The sequence below is a fragment of the Meles meles genome, chromosome 6, assembly GCF_922984935.1.
Source record: "Meles meles chromosome 6, mMelMel3.1 paternal haplotype, whole genome shotgun sequence".
Classification (NCBI taxonomy): Eukaryota; Metazoa; Chordata; class Mammalia; order Carnivora; family Mustelidae; genus Meles; species Meles meles.
The window spans coordinates 49,542,614-49,570,557 of NC_060071.1; the positions used below are offsets into that span (position 1 = coordinate 49,542,614).

The 27,944-nt window shown below is 38.0% G+C and overlaps 1 protein-coding gene across 3 annotated transcripts in view; it reads right to left on the reverse strand.

Moving 5' to 3' along the window:
* Positions 1-440: 440 nt before the first annotated feature.
* DPP8 (dipeptidyl peptidase 8) overlaps positions 441-27,944 on the reverse strand; it is a 63,915-nt gene continuing 36,411 nt past the window's right edge. For 2 of the 3 annotated variants that reach the window (XM_046008644.1, XM_046008645.1), the window contains exons 12-21: positions 27,672-27,831; positions 23,322-23,401; positions 19,981-20,133; positions 19,367-19,502; positions 17,919-18,064; positions 11,874-12,020; positions 10,491-10,643; positions 9,061-9,203; positions 8,233-8,344; positions 441-4,656 (exon numbers count right to left, since the gene is read on the reverse strand). In XM_046008644.1, the coding sequence (XP_045864600.1) occupies positions 4,534-4,656; positions 8,233-8,344; positions 9,061-9,203; positions 10,491-10,643; positions 11,874-12,020; positions 17,919-18,064; positions 19,367-19,502; positions 19,981-20,133; positions 23,322-23,401; positions 27,672-27,831 (1,353 nt within the window). In that variant the 3' untranslated portion in view covers positions 441-4,533. Of the gene's footprint in view, positions 4,657-8,232; positions 8,345-9,060; positions 9,204-10,490; positions 10,644-11,277; positions 11,443-11,873; positions 12,021-17,918; positions 18,065-19,366; positions 19,503-19,980; positions 20,134-23,321; positions 23,402-27,671; positions 27,832-27,944 lie in introns of those variants that run through there. The other variant, XM_046008646.1, reaches the window with a different exon arrangement.

Below are 27,944 nucleotides of genomic sequence, written 5' to 3' on the forward strand. Positions count from 1 at the left end.
TTTCCCCAGTACAGCTTCAACAGACCAGAGACCTGTCCAAGAAACCTCTGAAAAAAGTATCACACCAAACTTCCTTGAAATTTCCCAGGGAGCATGCAGAGACCACTATTTGGAAACTCCAAGTAGCATCCCTGAGAAACTCCCAGCTGCTCAGGAAGGACATGCTAATCGCTGGCTCCAGGCACCACCTATCCCTACAGTACAAACTTCGGGGAACCACTTGCAGGCACAAAATAGCTCCCTCCACACCTCCCTTGGGTTTAGATGCATTTTTGGCTAGTGTTTCTACTAGAAACCCCATGTAATCACCTTGCAGTCTTCCTTCCTCCACTGCAAGCATATGACCTCATTCGTGTGTATTAATCACTTCACAGTTGCCACTAATCAAGGCAAGACTGTACAAATAGGGAAGGGATGGGGGGAAGGAACATTTACATCAATTAATTTTAGCAGCATCTTTATTGCAACAAAGAACCTGTAATAAAATGCAACAAAACTAATGTTTCACTTTACATGATTAAAAGCCATGTAGCTGAAAATGAGAAAGCCCATAAACTTACTGGAGTGAGACATGCAATTCTTTTTATACAAGTCAATGCTTAAAACAGCAGGCACTTTATGTTCTAAAATTAAAGACCTGAACTCCAATTGTGCTGAACACAACATAAATTTGTATTTGGGTTATTCAAAAATAAACATACAAATATTACTTTTTCTCTCTGTGAGGGACTTCTGAAAGTCCCTTCTGATTACTAGAACTGTCTCTTGACAAAATAAGAAAAGCAGGAGCCAGCACCTAACACTAACACGTCTCTATATTGTAGACTGCAAGGTGGATAGGTGAGGCTGGGTAGGGCTGGGAAAGTGGGAGTCAGGGAAGTTTCCTTATTAAGTTATGTCTGCTGGGAAAGGACACTCACCTGCAAATCTCTTAGTTTAGATATGGCCATGTCTCTTTTCTTACTTCAAACAGCTCTAAGTTAGGCTCCCAGGCTTAAGCAAGCACTCTATTCTATATCCCAATTCCCAAATCCCCCACTACTAGGAAGACACATTTAGGGTTAACAGTTTTAATTAACTTCAGAATGTCATATACTAATTAGAAGTACTGCTTCATTAATAAGCATGCTTAGCATTTACTTTAGAATGGAAAAATTAACCATTTTATGTTATCTTTAAAATGTTTCATAGGAATATATTAATAAATACTTCTTTAAAAATTTGCCTTTTCTACATATCATTTAAACTACCATGAGTCAGGGCATCTGGATGGAGTCTAGTACCAACTGAACACTAACTGGCTGCATGGCCATGGGTATATTTTCTCCTCTCTCTACATGTAGCTTCCTCCTCTAACCAACATTAGATTATATCAAAGATATAACAGCTTGAAAAATTTATGATTCTACAAGAGTGAGAGATCTTATAGGAGTCATTCCACCTAAAGAGAGAATTATGTTACAGACAGGTGGGATACACTTTCTGTAAGGAATAAAACAAGTCGTAAAAAAAAAAGTAAGCATCAATAGCTATATCTCATTCTGTTAAAAGGTAATACATGCATTGTGACTTCATCCTCCATACAAGCCTTTCGAAATGAGCCAGCAATGGCCTCAAGAGAAGACCCTTCATTCCAAAATGAATCTCCAGACAAAGAGGATACATAGTTTACGATACCTTCTGCTTCTTTCAGAGTAAGAAGGACCCAGCAGTGATCACAGATGAGCAGCTACATTGGCTACTGCTTTAGGTGTCTGTAAATCAGTCCAGTGTAAAAATTACCTATTATTTTCTCAATCCAATTCCATTCTCTTCAGAAGACTTTGTGAAAGTAGTCCACAAACAACTTCGGGATCAGCCTAGAAAGACTGTTAGAAAAGCAGATTCCTGGTCTCCACCCAAATCAATAAATCCAAACTTCTAAGAGTAAAGACTGCATTTCTGTTTAGCAATAAGCAGCCAGATCAATCTCAAGGAGATTCTGAGTCCCACTGCTCAACAATGCATAAGCAACTCTACCTCGTGATGGCTGCTCAAATGCACCTGTTTATTAAGCCTGCAAAACCCACCCCATTGGATGTTTAATCCAGTGCTTTTTGGCTCTTACCAAAAAATGTTGCTACTTTTATATACTCTTAGCCTTTTCAGATGTTACCCATAGGCAGGGTACGAAGAGTTTTAGTGACATTTCTACTGATTGTTTGAAATGACTACGATGTTTCCCACTTCAGTTTTTAAAATGAAACTCAGTCAAACCGTCTTTCTGGATGTGAAATCAGTCACATACTTTCCCCCTATAGAAGGAGAATGGCATTTAATGAACTGGAGCTTGTAACAGAGGCATCCCTTATTTAAGAGGAAAGGAGAGGCAAGAGGAAAACACTGGTGAATTCAAGAGTACATGAGGTTCTTTAAGGTTTGTTTTGGTAAAATGAGAGATGCCATTTGAAAGAAACAGCCTTACTGGGTAAGAGGTTTCAAATGAGTAGATGTCTAAAAACGACTGGATACCATTTCCACTTTGCATATTATATAAGGATAGATCCCTGGAGGCCAATCAGCTCACAAACAAAAACCGCCTTTGATAGTCAGGTTATGTACTTAAATCAAGGGGGAAAATACTTTCTTGGGAAGAAAAATTACCCAAATCAATTTAATTTAACATTGAAAAAAATATAAACACACCTTGGTATGGGGAAATATCATAAACAAGAAAATCAATACATACACAGATAATAAGGGAAAGTGTGGTACCTATGATACAGCATAAATACACAAACAGTAAAACCCAATCCCCTTCCCAAGGACAAAACCACCAGGTCACCCTGCCATATCTGGACCTCCCCCACCTCCCACCTGGCTTTCAGTGATGAATTCACCTCTGATGCACGGTCATTACCCTTACTAACGGAGGCTGTGCTCTCTACAAGAGAAATCTACTCTCTGTAGTAGTGAGAAAGAAAAAAAGAGCAATTTTTCGTAGAGCGTTGTTTAAAAGTACCAGAAACAACTTTCCAAACACTGAGGTGTGTGATAAAAAGGGTCAAACTCACAGGTGCCTTCTCTGCCGCTGGCAATGTGACCCAACAACACCCAAGACTCTAAAATGACAGACTCCAATCAGCACCTGAAAGCCTATGAGCTCCCTTAACAGTCGAGAGCTAGGGCTAAACCAGGAAAATGTCATGGCCATTTCAGACATTGCTTAGAGGCTCTGAATGCTTAAAAATAGAGCCATGGCTAGCTGGGGATCAGTTTATGGTGGAGAGGTGGTCTGGAAACCTCTTTAAGTTCACAATATCTAAGATGTTCAAATAATTTTAAAAGTTTAAATTTGTAAGGTTACCAAAATTAAGATGAAAATAACAAAAAATGAAAATTAGAAAAATAACTAAAGAACTTTTCCTCCCTGAATAATGTTAGTCTGTAACTGTGTTGGCAAGACAATGATTTCTTCATTCTGGTTTTCTTAACTAACATTCTAGCAGTTTAAATTTCACCCCCCAAACTTTTTCATAAGGATTTTTGGTCAAATTTTACTTCTACTTGGTTCTTAAGCAGATCCTCTCCCTTTTCTCTCCCTGTCATTCTCCACACCCTGGTATCTCCCATCCTACCACAATTCCCTTCCATCACTCTAGAATGCTGGAACATTTCAGTAAGGAAATACTCAATGGAAACTAGCCCCACTAAATTTTCTGAAGGATACAAATCAATGTGTACTTTTCCCTTTTCATAAAGGAGAAGATATTGCCTGCAAATATTTAAGCTCTAACCATTTGATTAAAAATTTTCTGCCTGTAATTATCAAGATTATAAGACTAATTAAACCATGCTACATGTACAGTTACTTGCCTTTGTATGAAAGAAAAAACCCACTCTGTCATATCATCAGAGAGAACTATTTATACTAGATACAGCTGAAATTGGCTAAAATTGGTCAGAGCTTGAATGAAACAAAATAAGTGTTTTTAGGAGGCCACTAAGTTATCCTTGGAAAATCATTAATGACTGTTTAAGTCATAGGTTTAATAGTGATTAGTTCACAACATGCTGGATACACCCCAAGCAATGAAGCATAAGCTATTCAATTACATTTAAGTGCTATCAAATCTGTAACTAGTCAGAGTTTCTGGAATTGAACCAAACCAATCACTAATAACATCATATTTTAACAAACTCAGAAGTATACCGTAAAAATACACTAATTAAGTCCATGAATTTTATAATGCTATTAAGAAGTGAAAATAAGGTAGTATGGATACATGGTGCTAATGTCTTACTTCTTTCAGTAATTCTCATGGTATTGCTGGGTCCTTTAGAAATTGTCATTCAATTTTGCGTGTGTGTGGTTAAGGTATTACATTACTATCCACAAGCTGCAGACGCCTGCACGGCAACAAATGTACTTTCAGAAGTAGATGTTATGTGGCAGGTACCAAAATGCGATGATCAATCCCAAGTTTTCTATTAATTAAACCTCCTCATTTGGTTAAATAGCCAGTGTATACCAGAGTTCTACACAGGTCAAAACTATATCACTTTGAGAGCAGCAATACGTGATCCAAGGTTTTCTTGAAGGTAGTGCAAAAGATGCAGTTCATAATGTTCTCCAGATTCAGGGACTCTTATGCTGTGTCTCTCCTGAGGATAGATCTTAAACAACAATAACAAAAAAATCAAAATACAGAAAGTGAGAATTGAATAATACATCTCCTTCCAAAGCTGTCCATAGAGTTTCAGCAGAATTAGTAATACAGAGCACAGCCTCTCCAAGATACTACACACATGTGTCTGATACAAAGGCCCCTCCCCCTTTTTATCATTCGTTTTTATCAAAACTCCAAGTTTTACAGAAGGATTTATGTATAGATCATTGGGTCTCCAAGTGTGATCTAGAGACATATGGGGTCCTCGGAACCCCTTTCAAGGGAGATGCAAGGTCAAAACCACTTTCAGAACAATTTGCCTTTATTCACTGTGTTGGCATTTGCACCAATAGTGCAAAAGCAATGATGGGAAATAAAAGTGCCAGTGCCTTAGCATGAATCAAGGCAGTGACATTAAATTGTATTGGATGTCACTGTATTCTTCACCACTACACACCTATAGTAAAAAACCCTAAGTTTATTAAACTGCAACCCTTGAAGAGATGTCTTTTTAAATGTTCTCTGGTAGGGGCACCTGGGTGGCTCAGTTATGGGGCGTCTGCCTTCGGCTCAGGTCATGATCCCAGAGTCCTAGGATTGAGCCCGGCATCAGGCTCCCTGCTCCGCTGGAAGCCTGCCTCTCCCACTCCCTCTACTTCTGTTCCCCTTCTCACTGTGTATCTCTCTGTTAAATAAATAAATAAAATCTTAAACGAATGAATGAATGAATGAATGAATGAATGAATGCCCTGTGGTGATACAATGGGAAGAAAGCAGAAAGCACTTCCGCTATACGGTGTCTAAAAGAAAAGCACTTGTGAAACTGAGTTGCTAGCTACACTGCCACTTCTTTCTTTTTTTCTTTCCAAGATTTTATTTATTTATTTGACAGAGACACAGCGAGAGAGGGAACACAAGCAGGGGGAATGGGAGGGGGAGAAGCAGGCTGCCTGCGGAGCAGGGAGCCTGATGTGGTGCTCGATCCCAGGACACCGGGATCATGACCTGAGCCGAAGGCAGAGGCTTTAATCCACTGAGCCACCCAGGCACCCCACTGCACTGCCATTTCTTTTCTTTTCTTTTTTTTTTTTTAAATATTTTATTTATTTGACAGAGAGAAATCACAACTAGGCAGAGAGGCAGGCAGAGAGAGAGAGGAGGAAGCAGGCTCCCTGCGGAGCAGAGAGCCCGATGCGGGGCTCGATCCCAGGACCCTGGGATCATGACCTGAGCGAAAGGCAGAGGCTTTAACCACTGAGCCACCCAGGCGCCCCTGCACCACCATTTCTTAAATGGAACTCCATTTTCAACTTGGAAGAGTGACTGACAACCATGATAATTCAGAGTTGGGTATCTGGTAAACATTTGCACAAAAATGAATGAAGTGAGCTGGTCACTTAAAGGACAACACTGACAGTATTCATCACCAATGATAAATTTTGAGCTTTTAAGTAAAAATTAGAATCCTGGAAGACTTGCATCTGCCACTATTAGCTCATGAGCTTCCCCAAACTTAAAGACTTTTCTGATGGGATCAGGGGTGTAATATTAATATATGTGATTTTAAAAATACCATATAATGAAATGAGTCAACGCTGAGAAGATTGACCTCACACAGTGAACCAGTATCTTTCAGATGACTAGTGTATGTGTAAAAGATCCATTAGAAGAACAAGATCCAACAGATTTTAATGTAACACAGTATGACATGTTTTAGATGTGGTGTCAGACTCCACACTAAAACTAACCTTTAAGAAACTAAGATCTGTCCAGTTTTGGTGTAGTAGCCAAGAAGAATATCCACAATTATCTAAAAAAGCTAAAATACTCCTCCCCTTTTTTAACTACATATTCTGTGAGGCTGAATTTTCTTCATGTAACAGTCGCCCCTTATCCACAGGGGATACATTTCAAGACCAACACTGGATACCTGAAACAGCAGATAGTACCAAACTCTAAAGATACTGTATTTCTTCCCATACATACCTACAATGAAGTTTAGTTTTATTACTTACTCAGGCACAGTAAGAGATTAAAAACATAACGATAAGAAAATAAAACAACTGTAACAACATACTGTAATAAAAGTTACCTGATCGTGGTCTCTCTCTCTAAAGATCTTGTACTACGCTCACTCATCCTGCGATGATGGGAGATAAAGCGCTTATGTGATGAGATGAAGTGAAGTGAGTAACAGGCCCTGTGATTTAGCATTAGGCCACCAGTGTCATGACACAATGTTAGAAAGAGGATTAACCACGTCGTCTTCTTTTTTTTTTTAGAGAGGGAGAGAGAATGTGGGGTGGGAGGGGCAGAGGGAGAGAGAATCCTAAGCAGTCCCCACATTCTGTATAAAGCCTGACATGGGGCTCCATCTCACAACCTGAGACCATGACCTAAGAAGAAAGCAAGAGTCTGACCTTAATAGACTGAGCCACCCAGACACCTCAACAATCATCTGCTTCTGGACCTCGGTTGGCTAGGGTTAACTGAAACCTCAGAAAGCAGAACTGCACATAATGGGAAACTACTGTATACTTTAGCCAAAACAACACTTCCCAACAGACTGTATATGGAAGTAGATATGAGAATCCAGGTGTCTTCCTTAAGCCAGACATTAAAGGGATTTTACAAAAATGTAAAAACAATGCTATTTCTCTCTTTTTTTTTATATTTTGGAAAATAGTTTTTCCCCCCCACAAAAATTGTGATTTGTGTTAACATGTAATAGTTGATTATTATTTTTTAAAAAGTGTTTTAAATTTTTCTTAGTTTTGGGGATGCCTAGCTGGCTCAGTTAGAAGACCATGCGCTCTTGTTCTCGGGGTTGTGAGTTCGAGTTCTATACTGGGTGTAGAGATTACTTAAATAAATAAATTAACTTTAAAAAACAAAACAAAATTTTTATTAGTTTTAATATCTTCTATGAGAAATACTGACAGACAAAACCCACATAAACAAAAGCTCTTTGGTGTGCATAGCGGTCCTGAGACCAAAATGCTTGAAAACTGCTGCTACAGACAAATAGCTCATAGTTTATCTACATAAATGTCAACTGAGATATGAAACAGAAAAAGTATTTTTCACTCCTGTGAATAATAATCTGTGAAAGAAGTACAAAGGAGGAAAAAAATGAATAGGTTATCTTTTAAAACCCTTTTTTTGGAGTAATGGAGCAATGAAGTTGGTTAACCTATGGCTTTCTATTCCAAAGTCAATATAAAAATTATAAAATTAAAATAAAATATAAAATTAAAAGACCATGTAAAGAAAAGCAAAGGAGGATACTGAGTAGACTCTTGTCGTTTTTCCATGATTACAAACTGAAAGCAGTTACAGATACACAAGTCATATAATCTAGTACTTAGCCCATATTGGTCATATAGGCCAGTTCTTAGCCCAACTTCAACAGAATCTTATTTTTTACCCAACTAGAGGTGCTACTAACTATGCCTATGACTTTAGATCTCTTAAGGAGAGAGTGGCCACAGCTGAAAATCAGCCTTACTCCATAGTTTATTATATTTCAAAGTAATCAAATCACTAATCACTACTTAATTCAATCAGAAAATGAAGAACTCACCTGTAAATCATATGGCTTTCCAGCCCTCACTAAAAAACTCAGTAATATACTGGTGTGTGCAAAATGGACATTCTCATCCAAGAATCCATGTAAAAGTAGTAAACGATTTGGTCTAGAGAAATGAAAATATCACAGGATTAGGCAAAATAGAGTTCTTGGGAAAACCACTTAACTCCTCTGATCACAATTAACTATTAGTTACTACATTAGTTATGTAATATATACAACTATATATAGTTGTATAATATAAAATACAATTACATAAAAACATATAAAACTATGTAAAATAGTTAATGTTAATAATAAAGTTAACTTCCTTATACTATAACATTAAGATAAGAATTCAGGGGCGCCTGGGTGGCTCAGTGGGTTAAATAAAATCTTTAAAAAAAAAAAAAGATAAGAATTCAACATTTTCAATAATAAATTTATAATACAGTAACCAGACACTACATGTAATGAAAAATTGTGTTTGATTTCTTATGAAGATATTGGCATGTATCAATAATCATAGCATGTTCCTAGAGAAAGAAAAATCATGAACATTGTCTGTAGAATATATTTAAGCAGAAACAGAATCCTTCACCTTGAAATGGTTATGTATTTAAACTTCTTTCAGCACAGTAATTGCTTCAAATATAAGTTGTAATAAAACCAGGTTATATGAACTGGTCTGTAATTCGGCTTTGAGAACTAGCCATGCCATTTGAGTAGTCCATAAAATATTGGTCTTGGTTTTACAGTATTTGTAGTTTTCATTGTTATTAAAGACAAGTTTTAACACTACAATTTTAAATTTATAATCTTAATTTTAAAGCTTGAACTTACTCAGAGGGAAACTTTTCTGCTTGCATGGCCACAGATCCTAAGTAATAGCCCTGCTCATTCTGGTCAGGGTGGCCCATATAACGTTCTGTGTAGCCTGTATCATAGAAAATCCATAGAGTGACTGGGGCCCCAGCAATAGCAACCTACAGAAGACAACAGTAACAGTCAAGTGTGATCCAAAAAAGAATGGCTAGCAATGAGAATGTGTAACTGCAAATTTATAGGCTAAAATTATCCTTAGGCTTTGGCCCCACAACTGGGGCTTACGGTCTCAAGCAACTCAGAAAATCAAAGTGAAGTGCCAAGGTCAAGAACTTGATACTTTGTGAGTCAGTTAGCTTCATGCTCCACAGGCATGCCCCATACTAAACCCTTAACCTGGGCTAGATGAAATACACACACCAGCCCCTTTGTTAAAAGGGGAGACTGAACTAGATAGAACATGTGAATGGCTCAGTGCAAACTCATTCCTGCTGCTGGGGAAAAAAAGTGTGACAAGTCTCAGCTCTATATAGGAAAGTAGCCATTTCTTTTTTCTTTTTTAGCCTCTGTTGGCAGTTAAGAATTTTAAACAATGAATGAAATATATTTAAGCACTGAACACTTTCCCCATTTTAAGGTTCCCATATAGTTTTATATTTAAATATTCTAATTACTTTCTCAACAGCTACAAGTCTGGGAAAATTATGGCAGTTTTCAGAGTTTATTTTGTGGTTATTATAAAGATTATCTGAAAATACATGCAAAAGCAAAACCCCTATCATTTTCGTTCTTAAAATTATTTTTTACTGTAAGATAAAATCATGTTATTGAAATAGTAAAAAAGAAAAACATTTCATAATTGCCATTCTCTTAACAACTTTTAACATCTTTATGTATTTCCTTCTAGCATATTTTTCTAGGAAGTTATTTATAAAATTGTAACCATCGTTTATATATTTAGTATGTTATTCATTCAGTAAAGATTTACTTAGGACCTACTATGTGCCAAGAATTGTGCTTGGCTACTGAGGTTACAGTGATATGCAGGGCACACAAGTCTCCACCCTCAGAGCTTGCAGTCCAGCAATTAAATTAGTAATTACAATCCAATATGTGTGTGTGTGTGTGTGTGTATGAGTGTTTTACTAATCATGACTATCTCCTACAATCTTTGGCGTGTCTATTAATAGCTAACAACTGGCCATCAAGTTGACAAGTGTTTTTTAATATATACATATGGATAGATATCTAAATATCTATCTCACATGGCTATCACAAGTTGACAAGATACATCTATTATCTCACATGACTGTTAGATACACAAATCTTAACATTCCATAATATTGCAAACTCTGTAAACCTTCAGAAAATAGACACTTCCTCATATCCTCAATTGACAGAAAATTCAACCTCTATTGCAAAAAGAAATACAATAGGAAGTCACATACCCTGAAGATATCTGACCTCTGCATTAATGCCATCAGGGAGAGGTATCCTCCATAGGACCAGCCATGGATGCCCACACGATCTAAGTCAATGAAATCATATTGAGAAGCTAGATACTGGAGTCCTTCCACCTGATCATCAATTTCTATTTGACCCTGTCAAAAAAGGGAGAACATTTCACTGATTCTGATAAATAAAAGTCTCATTATCAGAGTGTTTTTAAAGCTGAAAATGGTTTTTACTAAAAATACCTGTAGTTTTTAAAGAATTAATTATCAATTGAGATTCGTTGCCCAAAAAAAATTGTTTTAAAGTCTATTTAGAGATAGGGGCCTGTAGCTTCTGTTGCTAGCCAGTCCTAGAGTTTAGTTACCCCTTAGTCACAAAGTTCTTTCCTACTGAGACCCAAACTGTCCCTCGCTATATGGGTATTTCCCCCTTCCATTTGTTCTGTTGTCTGCTAAGAGGTCAGCATCTTCCTTGTAACAAGCCTTCCTATACCCAAAGACAAAAAATCAGCCCCCTTAAGTGGTTGACTAAATTTACTTCTTTTTAAAACTTAATGCAGTAAAGCAGAAGGAATCACTCTTGAGATCTTATCCTATTTCCCCATCATCTACTTCTAGGAACTGAACATATACTACTTCTTTGAGGTCCTATTAAGTCCTAATTCCTACCACCACCACCCTGTCTGTATTACTAGGCCTGCCAGTGCACACAATCTCACTTCACTGAGCCAAAAACAAAAATAAAAACAAAAAAACTTACATGAGAATACAACATAAGGTCAAAGAACTGGCTGTGGGAGAAAATCCCATGTCTTACTCAGCATGTCCAATACACTGGCAAACACAGTAACTGCCTTACTGTGTAAAAGGAACATCGGATTCTCATCATTTCCCAAAGCAGCAGAAAGGACATGGGGCATCTCTAAAAGGTAGCATTTAAAGCTTCCTGTAGAGAGAAAGAGGCTTGTCACAAGGAAGGCACTAACCAGTTGGTTTCTCTCTTCACAGAGGACAGAACAAATCTCAATTATTCCTCTCAATAGGGCATAGGATGCTGAAAACTATGGTGCTGCTTTCTGGCTAAGCTGGATATACAACATAGAAAGAAAGGGTATTTCTCTGTAAAAGTGGTTCTATCTCAGCTCCCCGAAGTTATACAGGTAAACAGGTAGACGTGAGCTAGACTACTGAATATCAAGTTGCATCTTCCCTCCCACCCCTGAACTCTAACACAGACACAGACACACACACATTCTCTCTCTCTCTCTCTCACACTCACAGCCCCTTCTCCCAACTTCCTCTCTGAGATTTCATACCAAACAATGAAACACAAAATGTAAACGTCTTTAAAAGAAAAATGTTTGTATGCTCACACACCATTTTGTATTTAAAGGCGCCTTCAAATTTAAGCCCTCGGTGACAGGATCCCCTGTTGTCTATCACTACAACCACATAACCCAGAGAGGCTAGGGTATTCAAGCGGAAATACTTGACTCCTTTAAATCGATTATTCACCAACTGCACCTGAGGAAGAAATACAACTTCAGTGAAATTTATTATATGGTAGCATAAAAAAGCATTAAGAGGCAGAATGCTGTGGAAAGTAGAAAGTTTGAATTTTTTGTATTATTTTGCTTTTAAAATAACATTTTATTTTCTTGTGGCAAGAACACTTATCACAAGATGTACCCTCTTAACAAAATTTTAAATGTACAACACAGTATCACGAACTACCGGACAACGTCGGACAAATCTCTAGAACTTACTCATGTTGCATAATTGAGACTTTGTACTAGGTGATTAGCAACTCCCCGATTCATTTTTAAGTTAATTTAAAGTTCTCATGTTTATGTTGTTTCTTTTTCAACTTTACAGTCAAGGTTCAGGGGAATTACTGAGCAACTATAGACTTTAAAACTGCAACCAAGATATTCATTACATACGAGACAAGAGATTTAAACTGCCCCCTAGAAAAAGTTACTAAAGGGGCACCTGGGTGGCTCAGTAAGCCTCTGCCTTCGGCTCAGGTTATGATCCCAGGGTCCTGGGATTGAGCCCTGAATTGGGCTCTCTGCTTGGCAGGGAGTCTGCTTCCCCCTCTCTTTGCCTACTTGTGATCTCTCTCTCTTAATAAATAAAAATCTTTTAAAAAAAAAGTTACTAAAATCATTATTGCTACCCTGTAGAACTGTGTCATTCAAATGACAGAGACAAGGATAAATAAGATCATTTTTCTTTCCTACCAGTCTCTTCTGGGGTTGTCCCTAACCAGTAGCAGAAAAATTTAATATTTTAATGAAACACTGACCAGTTCAGTTTCCTTTTTCCTGTTACACAAATCAGTGCAAAAGGTAGGATAATTCTTAAACCACTTATCACACTATCATGCTTCAAAATGACTGAGAAACTAAACACCGTTTTTAGTGCCTCAACAGAAATAAACTAGTGAAAAGAGGACTACATTTTTTTAAAAGTTTTTTATTTATTTAAGTAATCTCTACATCCAACATGGAGCTTGAACTCATGACCCCAAGATCAAGAGTCACATGCTCTTTTGAGCCAGCCAGGTGCCCCTAAAAGAGGACTTTATTTATTTATTTGACACAGAGAGAGACACAGTGAGAGAGAGAGTGAGAGACAGCAGGGGGAGTGGGAGAGGGAGAAGCAGGCTTCCTGCCGAGCAGGGAGCCCAATGCGGGGCTTGATCCCAGGACTCTGGGATCATGACCTGAGCTGAAGGCAGACCCTTAATGACTGAACCACCCAGGCACTCTGAGGACTTTAATTAATACAGAAAAACTTAGAGAAGGTTAGGGTTTGGTGGACATGAAGACAAACATTAAACAATGACAAAGAAGATTCTGGAAAAAATGAAAGAAGTTTTCATGTTGTTGTTGTTGGGTTTTTTTTTATGTTGTTGTTTTTTTAAGAGATTTATTTGTTTGACAGACAGAGATCACAAGTAGGCAGAGAGGTAGGCAGAAAGAGGGGGAAGCAGGCTTCCTGCTGAGCAGAGTCCAATGTGGGGCTCGATCCCAGGACCCCAAGATCATGACCTGAGCTGAAGGCAGAGGCTTAACCCACTGAGCCACCCAGGTGCCCCTTGTTTTGTTTTTTTAAGATTTATTTATTTAGAGAGAGGGAGCATTGTGTGAGTTGGAGAGAGAAGAAGAGGAAGAAGGAGAGAGAGAATCACAAGCAGATTCCCCACTGAGCACAGAGATCTATGCAGGGCTCTATCTCAAAAGCAGGGCTCAGTCTCACAACTGTGAGATCATAACCTGAGCCGAAACCAAGAGTGGGACATTAAGAGACGGAGCCACGCAGGTGCCCTAAAAATGAAAAGTTTTTTTCCTGGCTGAAACCAACAGGAAAACCAATTCAGCAATTTAAATAAGAATCAACACTATCTTCACACAATAAATACATACTGAGCATTTATTAGGATAGACTAGGTTGTGCATGCTATGTGTAAAGAAATCTTCTCTTTTTGTGTATAGATTTTATTTACTTATTTGTCAGAGAGAGAGAGAGAGCATAAGCAGGGGGAGCAGCAGGCAGAGGGAGAAAGAATCTTCTCTTTTTGAATTTCTGGATATCCAGTGCTTCTGTAGCAACTGCAAAACTGGTCTTCCTGTTTCTACTCTTGTCCTCCTACAGTCTATTCACACGGTAGCAGAGGGATGATTTTAAAATGTAAATTACATAAGACTTTATAGCTTATCTCCCTCCAACTGGTAAAGAGTTTAGACCTTATTCTAAAATCCTTACCATTGCCTTTTAAGACTTTATATTATCTGGCCCTTGGCTATATTTCTCTGACCTCACCTAATACCAAATCCCTACTTGTACACTATACTCTAACCTTATTATCAACTATACCAACTTGATTCTAATCCCCAGGACCTTGACATTTACTGTTCTCTCCGTCTGGAATGCTCTTCCCTCAGATCTTTAAGGTGATTCACTCCTCCTCATCTTACGTACATACCCACAGAGACCTTCCCTGAACTTCCTACCAGAACTCCCATTTTAGTCTCTTTGCCATCCCCTTTCCCAATAATTATACATAGCACTTTCATTATATTGTTATATCATTTATATATCTAGTCACTTATTATTTTCCTCATTAAACTCCATGAGGGTGGGACATTAGTCTGATTTGTTTGCTACGGTATTGTCACAGCCTAGAACAATAGCCACATAATAGGAACTCAATGACTTTTTGCTGAATGAATGAATGAAAAATGAAGATAGGAGAATGATGTCTTCCCTTTCTTTTAAAAAAATTTTTAAAAAAATTTTAATTCCAGTATAGTTAACAGTGTTTTCCCTTTCTCTCTTGGGAGGAGGGGCAAAAAGGAAAGGAGTTGAAAAAAGAAATAGTAGGCATAGAAGACAAAAATGAGTATTTAAAGAAAACAACCTCATGGTCCGTGGGTGGCACAGTCGGTTGGGTGTCCAACTCTTGGTTACTGCTCAGCTCTTGGTCTCAGGGTCCTGGACCAAGCCCCATGTCTGGCTCTGTGCTCAGCAGGGAGTCTGCTTGAGGACTCTCTCTTCCTCTCCCTTTGCCCCACTCCTCCCCTCCCTGCCCCATGTGCTTGAACTCACTCTCTCTCTCAAATAAATAAATCTTAAAAGAAAACTACTTCACTTCTTTGCCTGTTTTCACACACAAAATTGGCCCAACTACCTGATACGAACATGTGCCCCAAGAGCCAGTGTTTGTGCCTTTGCAGCCAGAGGTCTGCTATTTCTGAAGGAAGGTACTTAAACATAATGGCCCTTGCCAATGAGAATTCAGAAGTCTCCTTCAATACCAGTTCTACCAAACCTGTGTCCCGCTATCACTCAGCCCGTTTTCTCGTTCATTTGTATTTATAAAACAGTGTCTAGCACATACGAAACATCACAAGGATTTGTTAAACATTTTAAAACATACAGCTGTTATTAATAAAGAGTTCAAAGAACTAAGCCTAGATGACTTTAATCAGATATATTTGCTTTTCTTGGATTTCACTTTTGTCCAACTATAGATATTGCTGCATTTTAGTGACAAAGTAATTCATGTTACAAATTGTGACACTGTTGCCAATCAGTAGATTCCCACTTTGACCTGAATATACACCAAGAACGAACATGATTTGGAATAATAATAAGATTTAATAAAAATTTATTTTTAGGGGTGCCTGGGTGGCTCAGTTGGTTAAGCGGCTGCCTTTGGCTCAGGTCATACTCCCAGGGTCCTGGGATCAAGCCCTGCATCGGGTTCTCTGCTCAGCAGAGAGCCTGCTTCTCCCTCCCTCTGCCTGCTACTCTGCCTACTGTGCCCTCTATCTCTGTGTAAAGTAAATAAAAAAACCTTTTAAAAATATTTTTATTTATTATTATTTTTTAAAGATTTTATTTATTTGACAGACAGAGATCACAAGTAGGCAGAGAGGCAGGCAGAGAGAGAGGAGGAATTAGGCTCCCCACAGAGATGTGGAGCTCAATCCCAGGACCCTGGGATCATGACCTGAGCCGAAGGCAGAGGCTTTAACCCACTGAGCCACCCAGGTGCCCTATTTATTATTTTTTTCTCTGAAAGAGAGAGCAAGCACGAGTAGAGGGAGTGGCAAAGGAAGAGGGAGAAGCAGGTTCCCCAACCAGCAGGAAGCCTGATGCAGGCTCAATATCAGGACTCCGGGATCATGACCTGAGCTGAAGGCAGATGCTTGACCTACTGAGCCATCCAGGCACCTCCTGTGGCTTTTAAAACATAATTAGTAACAAGGAATAATGTAGAGGAATCCTCTAGTCTTAAAGATCCACATAACCAGTTAGTCTTAAAGTGTATTTGTCACATATATCATATATCATTTCTTCACTGGAAAGGAGAAACATCCTTCTTACTTACTTCTTACTTACTTACTTACTTAGCCTTAATATAAAAATAATATACCAAAACATGTAAAGCTTCTGAGAGTGTCTTATAATTTCTTTCTTAAATTTCTTTGTTTAAGCCTTTATTTTTTAAGTATTTATTCATTTGAGAGAGAGAGTATGCAAGTAGAGGGCTAGGGCTCGAACTAATGAATCTGAGATCACAACCTGAGCCAAAACCAAGAGTCAGATACTTAACCAAATGAGCCATGCAAGCACCCCAAGACTTTTTTTTTAAAGTTTACAAAGATTTGGCTTCAAGTTTTTAACAGAAGGCTAATTTGACTATTTATAGTTTTGTTTATCATTTATGTATAGATGAGTATAATACAAATGTGAATCATGTTTTGTTTATAAAACACACTTAACGATAGCAAAGTGATTTAACTTGATCTATGACTGTCATTGCTGAGATTTTAGGGCTTATGCAGTTATTTTGCTTTTATGTTTTTTTTAATGTATTTTTCTTCTTTTTTCTATTTTTAAAGTACTACACCCAAGGTGGGACTTGAACTCATGACCCTAAGATCAATAGTCACGTGCTCTGCTGACTGAGCCAGCCAGGGGTCCCTACTTTTTGGATGTCTTAGCATCCAGATACCTTTCCAGATATTGATTAACTGGATATAATTATAAAGGATATTTATGTAGGCAAGAGCTGTATTATAAAAACAGGATAACTATATTCTATTTCTTTAAGGGCCCAACAGTAAGATAATATAATCAATAAACATTTTTAAAAGTGCCAATTAACCAATGCACATACCCCAAATACCTTACTCTGATAGTCAACAGGATTTACTTAATATTCACATGCTAATATTTAATCAAGAAAAAGAAAAATTCAGGTGTAAATTTCTTACAATGCTGAATGGTACTGTAGCAGTTGTCTTACCTAGATGGTAAAAGAATTCTGGTCTGTTTGAGAGATACAGACTTAGAATGAAGAGGGGGAATTCATCAGGCTACCAAGGCTTTTGAAAATATCTATTAAAACTCTTTATTTACCAAGACAGTTAACTACTTAATTTCACTTCCTAAACAAGTTTCTTCTCTACATAAAAGGTAACGTATTTATCTGCTGACATGAATATTCCATTCCCCATGACAGTTACAGTCCTACCATAAATGAAGAAATTGACACTGCTTTATAAATTAGCCATGTAACAAAACCCAAGTTCTAAACAGGAATTAGAACACAAGCTAAAGTCAATAACAGCAGAGGCCCAACAATGCTCTTAACTTGAACTGACTAGACATTTAAAAAACAAATCACCTAAACACACTCACGTATATATACAAATATGCCACCTCGAAGGTGGGTGGGAGGACAGGGAAAATGAGTGATGGGGATTAAGGAGTGCAGCTGTAATGATGCGCACTAGGTGATGTATAGAATTGCTGAATCACTATACTGTACACCTGAAACTAATATAACAGTATATATTAACTATATTGGAGTGAAAATAAAATAAAATAAGGAAATACACCCACCTGAGGACCACCATATATGAACAGCACAGTGGGGTATTTCTTTCCAGGCTGTAGATCATGAGGTTTGTACAGCATCCCATACAACGTAAATCCAGTAGTACTTTCAAAAGAGAAAATCTCTGGAGGGGTGTAGTCAGGAAGAGGACCTATGAGGAGATAACCAAAAAAGTACAGAAAAGTTCTTATGGGAGCTCTGCAATCTGAGAGCAAGGACAAGAAACCATGATCCCACAACCCCTCTCCCCCACACAAATAAATGACCATCCCCCTTACAGGTGATAAGAAATTACTCAAGAACATTTATCTTTAAAAAAGAAAATTGAATGAACATATATATTAAATTATTTCAAAAAGAGATACACAATAATCTGAATAATCCTTAGAGCCTAGGAGGTGTTTAGATGCAGAAGTATACAAACACTTTGTGCTTGGTTCAGTGTAACTTAATGATGGTTAAGCCAAAATCTGACCAGAAACTGGAAGCACAAATTTAACTCAGTTTAACTTGCTCACAGCAGGTGCTCAATAAACATTTGTTTCTGATCACTGGAGAGTAAGCCTAATCAGGACCCAGAAAAAAATGGAAGTCATGATCAGTATTTGGTTTAACAAAGCTTTACAGACCTGTCCTAAGTCTCTGTACACTGGATGATGTCACAGTCTAAGCAGAGATCATCACCATATTACAAATCTACCTGCGGACACTGGAACATGCCCTGTGGTTTTGCACTCGTTTCTTAATCCCTCAGCAGCTATTCATGAGGGAAAATTCTTAACAGGAAAAAGGATTTGGGGAAAAATTAGATTAAAGATACATAAATTTTTTTGTTTAAGAAATCAAGCATTTAAAAAATAGATAATTCACAATGCTATTCACTCCCTATAGAACAAGTGTTCTTTTACTAAAATGGCCACTGTAAGTGCTTAAAAAGTTAAGAAAGCTACCAGCTGGTTATTCCCTAAAGCTGCAGCTTCTCTGCTCAGTCTTACTAGTTCCATGTACATTTTCTTCATCTATTTATCTGGGAAATTACCCACACATGTGAACAAATCATTTCTTAGCTGATACTGTGACTAATTTATTCTTATTTTCAAAAAGGCCCTCCAGGGGCATCTGGCTGGCTCAGTTGGAAGAGAATGTGACTCCTGATCCAGGGGTCATGAGTTTGAGCCCCACAATGGGTGTAAAGATTGCTTAAATAAAAAATAAAATGAAATTTAAAAACTTCAAAAAGGCCTTCCAAACCTGCTCTTGCTTGGAATGGGAGGTAACCCATCTTATCTGGTGGCTGATAGAATAGGAAGGGTGGGATCAATCAGAACTCAGAAGCTCAGGGCCAAGTTCAGGGCCAAGTGGTGGTGAGAGTTGAGAAATGTGGACCTATGAAATGGGTTTAGTGCACTTATGTACTAATCCTGCATAAAATCAGGTTCAGGAAAATGAGTACCTGCTGAATCCAAAATGGTGGCCCAAAATTCCTTTGTTTTGCAAGTTGGGTCATCTTCAGGACTTGACAGCTTATAAAGGGACACACAGTGTGGGTTCTTCTGGTTACTATACTTACTTATAAAGAAGTCACAATGCTAGAGAAAGGAGAAAAACAATTACTTTTTCCCCATGGAAAAATAAAAAAGGTGCTACATCTGTCCTGGAGTAGGGAGTATGGTTACAGTTGGACCATTTATGTCCATATACAATGCTGAAGTTAAGAGTAGACTTTTTAGGGGCACCTGAGTGGGTCAGTTGGTTTAGCGTCAGCCTTAGGCTCAGGTCATGATCTCAGGGTCCTGGGAGAGCCCCATATCAGGCTTCCTGCTCAGTCAAGAGCCTGCTTCTCACTCTCCTCTGCTCCTCCCCCCTGCTTGTGTGCACTCTCTGGCTTTCACTCGAATAAACAAATAATTTTTTTTGTTTTAAAAGGTAGACTTTTTAAAGTTTTTCCTCAGAGGATCAGACTTTAGCAGGCCAATTTCACTGATTTTTACATTACTCTAAAGGAGTATGACATGAGCAGAAGGTTTTTATATGATAGGAAACTCTTTTCCAACAGGCACTTAATACCTGGCTGATGCAGCAAGAATGGGAATAGCCACGGTCGGTCAGCCTTGTCACCTCTCCAGGGTTTACATAACTGACCACGTACAGGTGATGTTCCAAAGGAGAGTCCTTGGTGCCTTCAAAATATACCAGCTTCCTGACTTCATCAACCTGGATCTGTAAAAAAAAAAAAAACAATAGAAAAATCAGTGCTAGCAGGACCTTGGCCAGCCTAGTAATTCAACAAACAATTCCCAATTTTATTTAGAATCATTTGAGTCACCCTTTGACTTGTGCCTCTTAAAAAATTTTGCCACCAATGTTAATAAACCTGAGCTGGTTTTGCTTATGACTTTTACCTAAGAATAGATTTTGTCCACAAGGAAAAAGGGCATTTCAATTGCATGCTATTGTTAGTTTCCTATATGGCTGAAATGTGGGCTTTTCTTAAAATGCGAGAGTTATTTCATTAAAATTACAACACTTCATAGGGAAAAAACATACCTATATTGCAGCTTAGGTCAACCATTCATGCATATGTAAAAGAGTCTAATTTTAGAATCCTGTATATTTCTCAGTGCGGTATTGTCTAAGGCAATACTTTTTTTTTTCTTTTTTTTTACAAACTTGCAAAAGTACTTTATCTACTAGGTTGAGAAGTAACTGAACTCAATTACAGTTTTAATACTGGTATAGTTTATAAATAAGTATGGATAAAATCTTTTAAGTCTTGGGGCACCTGGGTGGCTCAGTGAGTTGAGCCTCTGCTTTTGGCTCAGGTTATGATCTCAGGTCCTGGGATCGAGCCCCGCATCAAGTTCTCTGCTCAGCAGGGAGCCTGCTTCCCCATCTCTCTCTGCCTGTCTCTCTGCCTACTTGTGATCTCTCTCTCTGGGTCTAATAAATAAATAAAATCTTTAAAAAAAATCTTTTAAGTCTTCATTCAGAACTCAAAAAAACTGTAAGTAAACTCACAGCTGAAGTCATTTAATATTCACATATTCACCTAACATTTAGATTATAGGAGTCTAAATAAATGGCTTGTATTGTCCCTTTAAAAAAATCTTCTACCACCCTACTCAGTGTTTAATGAAATTCAAATTTTTTTACACAGCAAAGAAAACACAGATACATTTCCAAAAGCAAGTATTTTTAAATGCCACATTTTCTCCAAGAAGCTGTTTCTTCATTATTAATTATATTTTAGCACACACAGGTATAGAAAGAAACACAGCTGAGATTAAGTAGTGACATATAAAGAAAGGATACAAGGGAGAGGAGATGCCAGAACAAACGTTCATGAAGTTTCACACGTATGTGTTAATCTGCGCAAATGGTCAGGATAGGTTCTGCTCCTGACCTAGCAGCTGACCTTTCAAAACTGGAGAAATTACTGGTTAATTTCTCACCCCTGATTTAAAGGTTCTTTCTTTGCTTCATGTGACTACTTTTGTTAAACAGAAGTGTCAGAATCATGTTGAGAGGTCTGTTAAACAGACTGCCGGGTTCTGCCACCAGAATTTCTGATTCAGAGGGTCTGGAGTGGACCCAAGAATTTACGTTTCTAAAATGTTCCCAGGCGATGCTTAGGCTCTGCAGCAAGTCCAAGGGCCATACTTTGAGAACCACTCCCCAACACTGAGGAGGACATGGGCTTAAAAGGCTCAAAGCTTTACCCACTTATTGCCATTCAAAATCTTTGGGTGGGAATAAGGTCACTGGCAAAAGCAGAGGAAAATGTAACTTAAAAAAAATAAGACCAGGGGCGCCTGGGTGGCTCAGTGGGTTAAAGCCTCTGCCTTCGGCTCTGGTCATGATCCCAGGGTCCTGGGATCGAGCCCTACATCGGGCTCTCTGCTTAACAGGGAGCCTGCTTCCTCCTCTCTCTCTCTGCCTGCCTCTCTGTCTACTGTGATCTCTGTCAAATAAATAAATAAAATATTAAAAAAAAATAATAAGGCCAGGATAGAGGGGATATGGAAGAGTAAGAAAGAGAGACACAAACACATTACATAAGTAAGCATGATAGAAAAAAAAAAGAAGAAAATTAAATAAGATTCTGATCTATGTAAATACAATTCTGTGGGTTCCCTCAGTATTATCCAACGATTACACAGCAGGAACTTTACAACAGTATAATTTTTTATTCACCACAGTAAGATTGTTCTCAAATGATAATAACATCAAAGGTCCTTAGACAGAAAAGATATATTTGGATATATAACCAGAAGGCTATGTGAGACTCTCAGTGGAAATTAGACTTAAATGGTTACTTGTGATATTCTAAAGTTTTTAATCAACAAAACCAAACCTGAGACACAGATCTTCACTTTTTCTCCTTTACCACCTTGGGGACTAAGTGACTTCTACAGCAGCCAGTACACATAATCCTTTAATAAATCTCCAAGTCGGGGCACCTGGGTGGCTCAGTGGGTTAAGCCGCTGCCTTCGGCTCAGGTCATGATCTCAGGGTCCTGGGATCGAGTCCCGCGTGGGGCTCTCTGCTCAGCAGGGAGCCTGCTTCCCTCTCTCTCTCTCTCTCTCTCTCTCTCTGCCTGCCTCTCTGCCTACTTGTGATCTCTCTGTCAAATAAATAAATAAAATCTTTAAAATAAATAAATAAATAAATCTCCAAGTCAGTTTGAGGAAATCAAAGGCCTTCCCTAAATCCTGGTAGCATATACATCAACTTAACTGAATGTATCACACACATAAGGGTGGAGTTCTTAGAGTTCTCAGGAAACTGACCACCTAACTGAAAGTACAAACAAAACACAAGGTACTATAAAAGGCAAAAGAAGAAAAAATTAGAATTCATTGAATTGCTACAGAAAGCTGCATGCTAAGAGGAAAGAGGGTAGGTTTTCCTCCTTTTCCATATCAACCTGCACTCTGTCTATATGTCCACCACTCTTTGAAGGTGCTGGATAAAACTTTAAATTTGTGCGATAAGATAAACAGGTAAGTGAAAGAGAAGCACTGCCTCAGAAGTAGTAAATGCAATTTCTAAAGCAGAAATGACATGAGCCATCTATAAGAGATATAAAAATAATTTTCAAACAATATCTCAACTCACAGCTTTGGCAGACTCAGAAAATATGGACCAGCCCTTTCCTTCTTAAGTAGCAACACTATATTTGAAAATGGTGAACCTAAGTAACCAGAACACATCTAATACCAGGGCTATAAAATGGGTGATTTATAATTTAAACTAAGATTCTTCCTTTCTAAAACTTGAGTTCTTCTAGGCCCTAACTTAATATTGTCAAAACACTGGGGTCATATGAAGTTGTACTACAGCTTTTTTGCACCGCATAAACACAGCAAATGTTGACCAAACATATCAGGAAAATAAAAGAGCATACGTTAGATCCATGCCGGCCAAGAACTTCCCATTCACCACTGGTAATTGCTATTTCCTCTTTGACAGGACACTTGAAATCACCTAAAGGTAAACATATTTATCATTCAGCACTCTGTATCAGACTATAAGCAAATGAAACAACAAAGAACATTACTCTAAAACTCTTTTCTCCAAAAGTGATTCAACAATTCAAGTTATATCTGGGATAATGAAAATGTTTTGAAACTAGACATAGGTGGTGACCGCACAACAGCAGGGATGTACTAAATACCACTGTTCATCTATTTTTCTTAATGTTTTAATTTTTATAAAAAAGTACTCTCTATGCCCAACGTGAGGCTCAAACTCAAGACACTGACATCAAGAGTCATATGCTCCACCACCTAAGCCAGGCAGGTGCCCTGCCACTATTCCCTTAAAAATGTTTGTTCAAGGGATGCCTGGGTGGCTCAGTCGTCTAGGCATCAGACTCTTGATTTAGATTTAAGCTCAGGTCATGATCTCATGGCTGTGAGACTGAGCCCCAAGACAGGCTCCACACTCAGTGAGGAGTTGGCTTGAGATTCTCTCTCTCCCTCTCTCCCTTGGTCCCTCCCCAACCATAAATAAATAAATCTCTAAAAAAAAAAATAAAATATTTGTTTAAAATGTTTATTCTAAAGTGGTTAATTGTTATGTGAATTTCACCTTAATTTTTAAAAAGTCTATAGTTAAAAAAATTCCAGGTTATGAGTCTTCACAATACAATGGAATGAATAATGGTAGAAAGATCCATGTCAATCAAGGAAAAACAGCAAAATTTAAATAAAAAAATTTTTTTAAAGATTTTATTTATTTATTTGACAGACAGAGATCACAAGCAGGCAGAGATGCAGGCAGAGAGAGAGGGGGAAGCAGGCTCACTGCCGAGCAGAGAGCCCAATGTGGAGCTCAATCCTAAGACCCTGGGATCATGACCTGAGCCGAAGGTAGAGCCCCCAACCCACTGAGCCACCCAGGTGCCCCAGCAAAATAGATTCTGATGGCAAAGCCAGAAAAGAACTCAAAAGCAACTGTATTCCTAGACCTAGAAGTCTAAGGGTTGACAAGGCATTTTCTCTAGAAATGCAACAAACTACTTAAAAAGCCACAAAAGAAAAATTTTTATACAATTGTTCCCCATCTGCCAAAAATAAACTGGGTATTACCATAGTAAATGCCAACATGCCCCATTTGTCTTTAAGAGATTCTGTCTGGGTGAAGACAACTCTCTAGGTGGCTGGTGGCTGAAGCAGGAGGTTAAAAAATGGAAACCATTTCTCTTTGCCTAGTAGCATTGTGGGAAGAGATAGACAGGAACAGGCTGAGATGGTGAGATGGTGAGATGGTATGGGAGTCTTAACCAGGGTCCCCGTAAGGTTAAAGAAATTGATTTTTTCTTAGACACAAAAATTCAACTTAGTACTTTAAATTTTATGTCCAGGAAATATAGAAATAAGTATTATTTTATATATATGAAACAAGTACTAATTGTTTCACATTCTAGCCACTTGAAGAAGAAGAGGAAAGAGGAAGATGAAGTGGTATCAAGGAAACAGGAAGATTTAGAGCAAGAAAGTCTAAGAAGAAAGGAGCGGAAGGGAAAGAAGAGGTACATAAACTGAGGGGCCCAGAAAGAGACACTGAGAGGGAACAAAGAGGCCAGGATTTAGAGACGAATATTAACTTCCTACATTCTTCAAATTTTAAATTATAAAATTTTACGTAACCAACATTTTATTACTGTTCCCCAAATATTGTTTTAGTTAATTAATTACTATCCACAGCTCTTTGACCCATCTTCATCACTAAAATTTCTGGAGGATCCCTGGGTGGCTCAGTTGGTTAAGCATCTCCCTTCGGCTCAGGTCACGATCCCAGGGTCCTGGCAGCGAGTCCTGCATTGGGTTCCCTGCTCAGTGGGGAGTCTGTTTCTCCCCCTTCCCTGCTGCTCATGCACTAAAATTTCTGAAATTTCTTAAGTGAATTTAATTTATCAATAATAGAGGAGCTGGTAAGGGCAATGTCATACTAAGGGTCAAGTTAAACTAAGGCTCTCAAGGAACAAATTCTTTGCCTTGGATATATAAGATCCAGTCTGCCTTAAAAAAATTAGGCTGATGAAAGGAACAGAGTCATAGGCAGTATTTATTTTGTTAGTCCTAAGTTGTAGCTCATGTTTCCCAAATAAGAATGATATTTAAAAGGCCTTGTTGAGAAAAACACACAAAGTTTTTGCAAAGTTTGCAAAGTTGGCGAAGAATTCAAACAGACATTTCTCCAAAGAAGATATAGAAATGGATAATAACACATGAAAAGATGCACAGTTATTAGTCATTAGGGAAATGCAAATCAAAGGCACAATGAAATACCACTTCACTAGGATGGCTATATCAAAACAAACACACAAACATACCACACAGAAAAATAACAGGTGTTGGCCAGGATGCTAATGAACTGGAGCCCTTGTGCACTGCTAATGGGAATGTAAAATGGTGCAGCTGCCACAGAAAAGAGTATGGTGGTTCCTCAAAATATTAAAAATAGAACTGCCCCTTGATCTAGTAATTTCACTTCTGGGTATACATCCAAAAGAACTGAAAGCAGGGTCTCAAAACAGGTTATCTGTGCACCCATGCTCATAGCAGTGTTAGTCACAATAGCCAAAATGTGGAAGGAACCCAAGTGTCTGCAGAGAGATGAATGGAAGACACAAGGTGGTCTCTACATAGAGTTGAATTTATTCAGCCTTAAAAAGGAAGGATATTTTCACGTGAGCTATGACATGGATAAAACTTGAGGACATTATGCAAAGTGAAGTTAGACATAAAAGGGCAAATACTGTATAATCCCATTTATATGAAGTATCTAGAGTAGTCAAAATCATAGAGACAGAAAGTAGTTGCTAGTGGTTGAGCGGAGGGAGCAATAAGCTAAACGGTATTATTTATTGAACAGTTTCAGTTCTGGGAGATGAATAAAGTTCTGCAGGTGGATGGTAGTTATGGTTGCATAACAATATGAACATACTTAATGCCACTGAACAGTACACTCAAATAGTAAAAATGGTAGATTTTATGTATATTTTGCCACAATTTAAAAAAATGCCTATGTTGGGACGCCTGGGTGGCTCAGTTGGTTAAGTGGCTGCCTTCAGCTCAGGTCATGATCCTAGCATCCTGGGATCGAGTCCCACATCGGGCTCCTTGCTCGGCAGGGAGCCTGCTTAGCCCTCTGCCTCTGCCTGCCACTCTGTCTGCCTGTGCTCTCTCTCTCTCTCTGACAAATAAATAAATAAAATCTTTAAAAAAAAAAAATGCCTATGTTGAGTCTGTTAAGTTACAAATGGTAGTTAAGCATATAACATTATCATAAAGTGCCTACCATTCCAAAACAAACTATTATTAAAGTAGAAAACTGTAACTCAATTAAAAAAACAAAAACAAAAACAGGAGAACTATAGATAGACCATTTCACTTTTTCTAGGCTTACATATCCATTCTGTATTCTATTTCCCAGAAGGACAACAATCACTTTTTAAAGAGAAATTAACTCCAGCTGACATCATATTTAATGGTCAACAACATAACAACATAATTATATCAATCTGAAGAGCTATAACCATATTAGCTTCAGTGTAGATGCAGACAGTATTGAAAAAAAAAAATAGGAGGGGTGCCTGGGTGGCTCAGTCAGTTAAGCAGTTGACTTTTGATTTCTGCTCAGGTCATGATCTCAGTGTCCTGGGATGGAGCCCCATGTTGGGCTCCCTGCTCAGCGGAGGGGAAGCTGCTTCTCCCTTTTCCTCTGCTCCTCTCCCTGACTCGTGCTCTCTGCCTCACAATGCTGCTCTCTCTCACTCTCTCTCATTAATAAGTAATGTAAAAACCAAAAACAAAACGAGGAGGTAAAAATACCTAAAAACCAAATAACATTTAAAAACAGCCTTTTCAAAAAAAAATAAATAAATAAAAACAGCCTTTTCAGTCTAAATATGACTTTGGCTCACTTTAAGCAAATTAAAAATTATAGTCAAGGCAAAAGTAGAAAGCAAAAATAAGTAATTCCATTCCCAGAGATTACTCAATATTCTTATATAGCCATCAAGAACACTGTCCTGTAATTTCACATATGTATTTATATTTTAGCTTCACTTACATATTAAGTTTAAGTTTAATCAATTAAGTTTAATTAATTAATTAAGTTTAATGAAGCAAGTACTGATGCTTATAAAGTATATAAAGTATACAAAAGGGCATTATATTATCCTGCCCCTCCCACTTTCTGCCCACAACATACAGATGTATTTTCTAAATAAAAAAGGACTTCTTACTTGGGGCAGGCAGCCCACCACTGGATCGTTTGTATTTGCTCTCCTTTAAAATGGATGTGATTTTGTATAAATGACGGAAACCTGTTTTGCATTCAGAGGCAAAAATAAATTCAATTTCATCTTCATGACTTTGGGGAAAAACATGAAAGATGTCATGGATCTGTAAAATGAATAGCTTAATTTACTACACACATTAATGAAAATACTATATAAACAATTCAATTAAGCTAGAGAAAGAAGAATTAATTGATAAATACATTCTGAAACATAAGT